Source organism: Pseudoliparis swirei, unplaced genomic scaffold (genome assembly GCF_029220125.1).
Source record: "Pseudoliparis swirei isolate HS2019 ecotype Mariana Trench unplaced genomic scaffold, NWPU_hadal_v1 hadal_154, whole genome shotgun sequence".
NCBI classification, from domain to species: domain Eukaryota; kingdom Metazoa; phylum Chordata; class Actinopteri; order Perciformes; family Liparidae; genus Pseudoliparis; species Pseudoliparis swirei.
In genome coordinates this window covers 958-8,996 of record NW_026613390.1, presented here as the reverse complement: position 1 = coordinate 8,996, position 8,039 = coordinate 958, and the positions used below count along the sequence as shown (strand labels likewise).

Below are 8,039 nucleotides of genomic sequence, written 5' to 3'. Positions count from 1 at the left end.
GCTGAGGCCCCGCCTCCTGCAGCGGAGGCCGAGGCGCTGCAGGAGGCGGGGCTCCCTGTGGGTCGTCTGACCATCTCAGCCACGCGCTCGTCGCCCTCAGCACGCCGCTCTCTGGATCAGAAACACAAGGCCGTGCTCACGAGGGGTTGTTACGCTGGTTGCTCCTGTTCTACATCTCATTGTTCAATGTGGATTTAAAGGCAAACACTAAAGTGTGTGCCACTATTTGAAGCTATAAATAAAAGGTCATAGTTATTGTGGCGTGCTGTGCATTCAGACTCTTTGTCGTATTTCAGTGTTGAGCTTCAAGCTTGTTTCTGAAATAGTTTCCATGATGTTGTGGATGTTCTCGGTCCTCAGCCTCTGTTGGAACCGTCTGCAGCCTGGTTCTCCCTCTACAGCAGTGGTCCCCAAACTAATGGTGCGTTCACACCGGACGCATCGAAAAAATTCTCTACGCGTCTGACGCAGCAGTCTTCACACGCGTCGAAAAAAGGGTGTTCACACCGGACGCGTCGGGGGCGGAGTAATAAATGAGTCGAGGAACCACAGGACCGCAGAGTACTTCCACTTTTTAGTGGACTGAGCTGCACTCCCACTGCGCTTCTCGCTGCTCTCTCTCTTCTTCTCTCTTTGATACGTGTCTCTGAGACTTTTCCACCTCCGGTGGCAGATCTCTGCCATGAAACACATATGCCGGCGGTTGGTTGATAGTAAAGTACAACAAATAGCGAGAATAAAAGTAAATACATACATTCAAAACGTACCAGGTAGTCCCACGGCTTCTCCGACCTTCTTCCACGCTTCATCTTTATAGCTCCGGTTTCGGTCAGTAAAAAGAGGCGTGTCATAAAGTTCGGGGTGCCCACAAACGGCGACAATAATCTTTTCCTCCATTTTTTCAACCGGCAGAACGATGACGAGCGGAGCTGCTCAACGCTGATTGGCTGACGCAACTATGACTCACGCGTTTTTGCTGCCGGAGTTGGGAAATTTCAACTCGCGCGTCGACGAGCTGCGTCTGTTCGCTCTGTTCGCCCCGCGGCTAACCCTCTGTTCTGCTGCTTCAAACGCGTCTGACGCGCTGCTCGCTGGGAAATACACAGCTTCTACGCAGCTTCTACGCAGCTTCTACGCAGCTTCTACGCAGCTGTGCATTGACTTTGCATTGACTTTGCATTGACTTTGCATGTAATCTCGACGCGCGTCGAAATTTCGACGCGTCCGGTGTGAACACACCATGAGTCTGCCGAAGCTTCCCAGGACCTGCAGACTAGAGGAGGGGACCCCCTCATGTTGGACCCGGGCTCTGAGTCCACTTCGGATGCTTGTGAGGAGAGATCACTTTGATCAGGAATGCTGGACCAATCAGAACGGCGTCTGCATGGCCTGGTGCGGCGCTGAGCCACAGCCTCTCGACGGCAGGTGAAGAGGTCGACATGCGGAGCTGCTTCCTGTCTTGCTTCCTGCTCTGTGCAGCGATGACGTCATGCTCCTCTCTCTTCGCTCTTCGTCTATCAGCCGTTACGCCTCAGGTCCAGTTTATGTCTCTCTCGTCTTTATTTCTCACCTCTCCTCAAATCCCCAGATGACCCCCGTGTTCCCCCGGCCTCCCAGAGATGGGGTCGTCTCGGTTGCTTCCCGGAGCTCCACCTCTCCGTCTCTCTTGTAAACATCAGCATCAACAGCATCGACAACACCTGGACTGTCGTAAACCAGGTGGTCAGACATCCGGGGGGAGACGAGCGAGTGCTCAGGCTGGTTAACTTGAACCTGACTTGAACCTGTGAGGCTGCACGGCTTCACGGGGTGAAGGCTGCGTGTGTGTGTGTGTGTGTGTGTGTGTGTGTGTGTGTGTGTGTGTGTGTGTGTGTGTGTGTGTGTGTGTGTGTGAACCCACCAACATGAAGTTGTCCATGTCTATGTGTTCCTGTGTGTGACATCTATTCTGCTCCCCTCTCTCTCTCTCTCTCTCTCTCTCTCTCCCCTCTCTCTCTCTCTCTCTCTCCCCCCTCTCTCTCTCTCTCTCTCTCCCCTCTCTCTCTCTCTGTCTCTCTGTCTCTCGCAGCCCAAAGGGAAAGTCGGCACAAAGGGAAAGAAGCAGATCTACGAGGAGAACGAGGCGACTCTGAAGTTCTACAACAGAGTGATCCTTGGAGCTAACGTGAGGAGCTCCATGTGTCTTTGTGTTGCTGCACAGGAAGTGGTCTCTAGTGGTCTGTGAGGGTCTCTAGTGGTCAGTGAGGGACTCTAGTGGTCAGTGAGCTCTAGTGGTCTGTGAGGGTCTCTAGTGGTCAGTGAGGGACTCTAGTGGTCAGTGAGGGACTCTAGTGGTCTGTGAGGGTCTCTAGTGGTCAGTGAGGGTCTCTAGTGGTCTTTGAGGGACTCTAGTGGTCTGTGAGGGACTCTAGTGGTCTCTAGTGGTCAGTGAGGGTCTCTAGTGGTCAGTGAGGGTCTCTAGTGGTCTGTGAGGGACTCTAGTGGTCAGTGAGGGACTCTAGTGGTCTGTGAGGGTCTCTAGTGGTCTGTGAGGGTCTCTAGTGGTCAGTGAGGGACTCTAGTGGTCTGTGAGGGTCTCTAGTGGTCAGTGAGGGACTCTAGTGGTCTCTAGTGGTCAGTGAGGGTCTCTAGTGGTCAGTGAGGGTCTCTAGTGGTCTGTGAGGGACTCTAGTGGTCAGTGAGGGACTCTAGTGGTCAGTGAGGGTCTCTAGTGGTCTCTATTCAATTCAATTCAATTCAGTTTATTTGTATAGCCCAATTTCACAAATTACAAATTTGTCTCGGAGTGCTTTACAATCTGTACACATAGACATCCCTGCCCCAAAACCTCACATCGGACCAGGAAAAACTCCCAAATAACCCTTCAGGGGGGAAAAAAGGGAAGAAACCTGCAGGAGAGCAACAGAGGAGGATCCCTCTCCAGGATGGACAGAACAATAGATGTCATGTGACCAGAAGGACAGATTTAGAGTTAAAATACATTCAATGAATGTGACAGAGTGGATGAATAGTTCATAGTAGGCATATTCCACGATGGAGACCTCCACGATCCATCAGGCAGATGGCGGTGGGGAGGAGGAGTGGGCGGAGTCTCAACAGTGGGCGGAGTCTCAACAGGACAGTGGCGTAGTCAGGAGCAGGAATTCCACGACCCAGACCTCGATGATCCATCAGGCAGATAGGATCTATGCCGTCTCATAGGGTCCGATGACCCCATGAGACGTGAAGTCACAAGGACTCCGGGGAGAAAGAGTTAGTAAGGTGTGATTGAGAGATGAAAATTCATCCTTAAGGAGAGAAAAGAGGAGATAGGTACTCAGTGCATCCTAAACGTCCCCCGGCAGCTATCAGCCTATAGCAGCATATCAAGGGGCTGGACCAGGTGAACCTGATTCAGCCCTAACTATAAGCTCTGTCAAAGAGGAAGGTCTTAAGTCTACTCTTAAACGAGGTGACTGTGTCTGCCTCCCGGACTGAAGGTGGAAGCTGGTTCCATAGAAGAGGAGCTTGATAACTAAAGGTCTCTAGTGGTCAGTGAGGGTCTCTAGTGGTCTGTGAGGGACTCTAGTGGTCAGTGAGGGACTCTAGTGGTCAGTGAGGGTCTCTAGTGGTCTGTGAGGGACTCTAGTGGTCTCTAGTGGTCAGTGAGGGACTCTAGTGGTCTGTGAGGGTCTCTAGTGGTCTGTGAGGGACTCTAGTGGTCTCTAGTGGTCAGTGAGGGTCTCTAGTGGTCTGTGAGGGACTCTAGTGGTCTGTGAGGGTCTCTAGTGGTCAGTGAGGGACTCTATTGGTCTGTGAGGGTCTCTAGTGGTCTCTAGTGGTCAGTGAGGGTCTCTAGTGGTCTGTGAGGGACTCTAGTGGTCAGTGAGGGTCTCTAGTGGTCTCTAGTGGTCTGTGAGGGTCTCTAGTGGTCAGTGAGGGACTAGTGGTCAGTGAGGGTCTCTAGTGTTCTGTGAGGGACTCTAGTGGTCTGTGAGGGACTCTAGTGGTCTGTGAGGGACTCTAGTGGTCTGTGAGGGTCTCTAGTGGTCTGTGAGGGTCTCTAGTGGTCTGTGAGGGACTCTAGTGGTCGGTGAGGGTCTCTAGTGGTCTGTGAGGGTCTCTAGTGGTCTGTGAGGGACTCTAGTGGTCTTTGAGGGACTCTAGTGGTCTCTAGTGGTCAGTGAGGGTCTCTAGTGGTCGGTGAGGGTCTCTAGTGGTCGGTGAGGGACTCTAGTGGTCGGTGAGGGTCTCTAGTGGTCTTTGAGGGACTCTAGTGGTCTGTGAGGGACTCGTGGTCTCTAGTGGTCAGTGAGGGACTCTAGTGGTCGGTGAGGGACTCTAGTGGTCGGTGAGGGTCTCTAGTGGTCGGTGAGGGTCTCTAGTGGTCTGTGAGGGACTCTAGTGGTCTCTAGTGGTCAGTGAGGGTCTCTAGTGGTCGGTGAGGGTCTCTAGTGGTCTGTGAGGGACTCTAGTGGTCTCTAGTGGTCAGTGAGGGTCTCTAGTGGTCGGTGAGGGTCTCTAGTGGTCTGTGAGGGACTCTAGTGGTCTAGTGTTTCACATTATTTTATGTTATGTTTACAAATTGGGGCTGGGCAGTAAGAGTCCCTTTTTATTGGAATAATGATAAATAATAGGGAAATAAAGTAATATATCTATAAATGGAAAGCTCTTCAATGTCCTGCTGTTCCTCCTCAGGCGATATATGCTGCCGTAAATCTTGTGGTTTTCTACAGTTCGTCTACATTTTGGACTTGGGTGAGTTCATGGTCTCCAGATGGTTTCAACAGTGCAGCTCACGTGAAGCCGCTCTGACCCTCGTCTTCCTCCTGCAGCTCCTGCTGCTGTTCGCTCTCGCCGTGTATGTCGGGAGTTACCGCTCCATGTCGGCCATGGCCAAGCCGGCGTTCGCTGAGGACGGAAGTCTCCTGGACGGAGGAATCGACTTAAACATGGAGCAGGGGATGGCGGAGTGAGTATGCTCAACACGAGGGTTCTATGTGAGACAGCGTGGAGGTCTGCTAATGGGCGGAGCCTATGGAGCACGGCTCTGCAGACGTTACCCGAACCCTAAATCCTGCTCCCCTGCTGACATGACTGAGTTGATAACTTTGTTTCAAGGTGACGATGGACACTGAACAGACGGCTGCTAGACGGGTACGAAAGTAATCCCTCTCACTTCTGGGGTTAGAGTTCTAATGATAGGGGGGGGGGCATGACCAGCTGTGTGAGCACACGGCTTAGATCCTTTGGTGAATTACATTTGAGTGTCCTTGGTGTTTTATTCAATCTAACATGATATTGTTCTCGTTTCTCTTTCAAAGACACAACATGTCCTGTTCAGGAGAGTTTGCTGAAGTCCTAACTGGAAGCTCTGGACACTTCTCTGTTTTCTGTTGGGCTTCATGATGGATATTACTTTGATTATAAGATATGATTTCTTTGCATGATATTCAAGTATTTTAAAATAATAGCAGTCACATGTTCCTTTAGTCATTCTGAAGAGGACTACGTTGTTCTTGTGTCCTTTCTCTTGGTGGTATTTGAGTGTGTGTTCTGGTTTCAGGCACCTGAAGGACGTCGTCCTGCTCACAGCCATCGTCCAGGTGCTCAGCACGCTCTCCTCCTACTGCTGGTGTCTTTGGATGCTGGTAAGAAGAAGTCCCAATGAGTCCAGGGAGATGTGCACCTCCTGCCCCATGGCTGCCCTCATCTCATACCTGTGTGTTCTCGCTCTCTGTCTCTCTCGCTCTCTCTGTCTGTCTCTCTCTCTGTCTCTCTCCCCTCTCTCTTTCTCTGTCTCTCTCCTCTCTCTGTCTCTTTCTCTGTCTCTCTCTCTCTCTCCTCTCTCTGTCTCTCTCTTTCTCTGTCTCTCTCTCAGGCCCCTTTCAGAGCCCTCCACCTGCTGTGGGTGAACTTCCTGGGCCCCTGGTTTCTGGCAGAAAGCCCGTCGGCACCAGAGGAAGTGAATGAGAAGAAGCAGAGAAGACAAGAGCGCCGCCAGATGAAGAGATTCTGATGCTGAGGCAGACGAGCAGTATTTTTTAAACCGATAGCGAGGGACTCGTGGAAGACATTTTGAAGTTAAACTCTCCCATCTATTAAATGAAATGCTCCCTTTTCAGATAATGTCACGGTCCGAATCTCATTTATCTTCATGCAAGGATTTTATATTTTTGGGTTTTTGCACAATCTCGCCACACAATCTGCAGATTTCTAGAAAACATTCCTCAACAGCTGCCTGACCGACGCAAAGAAACGAGGGCCGTGAATATATGGAGTCAGTTCCTCGTGATGGGATGTCTTTTATTTTCACTTAATTGTATTTGTAAAATAATTGATCATTCTTCATCGCAGAGTTGATTGTGTTTGAGCTTCTAAGTCTTCTAAGAATCAACTTGACAGAGTTCAAGTTAATAAAAAAATAACCTTTTGTGCAATAAAAAAGGAAATCCTTCCATGTTGATCGTCAAGTGTTTCAAGATTGTATGTTTGTAATGATCAGAGAGGAATGTTGAGTTTGAGCCTCCTCGAAGTTTCTTTGTCTCCGTAAAGGCCGACTCCACTTCATCATTTCAATCAACAGAAATTTCAATAATTTGTGAACATCTTTGTTGAAGTGAATCCAATCAAATAAACACGACTATTGGGGCCGTCTGTTTGGTTTGAAACGACAACAACAACATAGAGCTAACTCATCTAAAATGGCTACTTAATCAACAGAGTTGAGTTGGTTTATGGATAAATGTTGGGGAATATATGCATCTTCACTGCATTCACAGACGTTCTTCCGTGTGAATCTACGGATTATCTGAGCTGCTCCTGAACGCATCATCTCACTCTTCCGGTAAAGTCCGGTTGCCAGCTCAGCAGCGAGCATGACTTCTGGCGTTTCTCAATTCAAAGTACACGAGTACAGACTTGTGTTCTTTTGGAGTCTGGACTTGGGAGTCCAGACTCCAGAGGACGGGAGGACGGTCTTTCTGGGTTAGGGTTAGGAATGAGAAGGGTTTTGGAGACTGCCGCTAAAAAGCAACAGAGCCCCCGATGTACGGTCCATTGACAATGCTCCGCCCCGAGGGCCTAAATGTTCATTCCGGCCTAAGGGGTGACCGGTGCCGGGCTTGGCGTTCCAGTCATCCCCCCTGTCCCCCGCTGCGTCCTGGTCCGTCTGTTGCTGCATGGGATGAGAGGTCAGTTGTGTGTGTCATCATAATTCCCTCTTTAAACAAATGAGATTGAGGTGACTCATGGTCCTATGCTGCCATCTTTTGGCGCATGAAGTGCATCACACCCCAAAAGATGACAGTATTATAATTGGACTCATGAGTCCCCCTCTCTACCCTACTTATTAATTACAGTGTTATGAGGGTGGTGAGTGCAGGGCAGCTAGGAGGCTTCGGACGTCCTGGTTGAGGTTCTGCGCCGGCGAGATCCGTTCGTCTTTTCCTTCTTCCTCCGTACTGCCTTCCCTGCTGACGTGTGTAGCTGCTGGGTTGTCATCACCCCCTGGTGGCGGGGAGGGAAACTGCAGGCCGGCCGGCTGATCTCCGCGGTGACGCGCGTTCTGCTGCAAATGGTGCATTCATGGCGCCTGGGGAATTCCACACCTTTTGTTTAAAGGGGTTCCGTGGGGTGTCTCCGTGGCTGGATTTTCCCGTCCTGGTGGCCGCTGGAGTCATCTTGCCGCTCGGGTCTGCGCTGGTCCCTCGCTGGCTCCCTCCGAGGCGTCGGGGAGCGTCGTGGCGTGATCGTCCGGGGTCCAGAGCACGTGCGGGCCTGTAGCTTGAAGCAGCGCATGTAGCCGTAGCTGTGGCTAACTCGTCTGGGGACGCTGTCTTCGTGGGGACGGGACAGCGCGGTCTTTATTGTGGTGCAGCCTCCGGTCGTGAGCCCTCTCCGTCAGGCTTTATGCTGGAGTGGCATCGTGTTAACGTACCGGGCTGTGTTGTGTTGGTGTCCGGGTCCAGTCTCTCTAGGTGGGCTAGCTGCTACATAGCCATTGTGCTAAATAAGCTTTAAAACGGGTCTTTTTAGACTTTTATTACAGCAGAAATAAA

The 8,039-nt window shown here is 51.0% G+C and overlaps 1 protein-coding gene across 1 annotated transcript; it reads left to right on the top strand.

The window, feature by feature from the left end:
* Nucleotides 1-22: 22 nt before the first annotated feature.
* Nucleotides 23-6,452, top strand: tmem208 (transmembrane protein 208; the record flags this gene model as incomplete). Its single annotated transcript, XM_056411200.1, has 7 exons — nt 23-145; nt 1,589-1,710; nt 1,967-2,164; nt 4,678-4,737; nt 4,815-4,951; nt 5,546-5,630; nt 5,861-6,452. Coding segments are annotated over 7 exons (863 nt in total), but the record flags the coding sequence as incomplete, so codon positions are not given.
* Between the last annotated feature and the right edge of the window lie 1,587 nt (nt 6,453-8,039).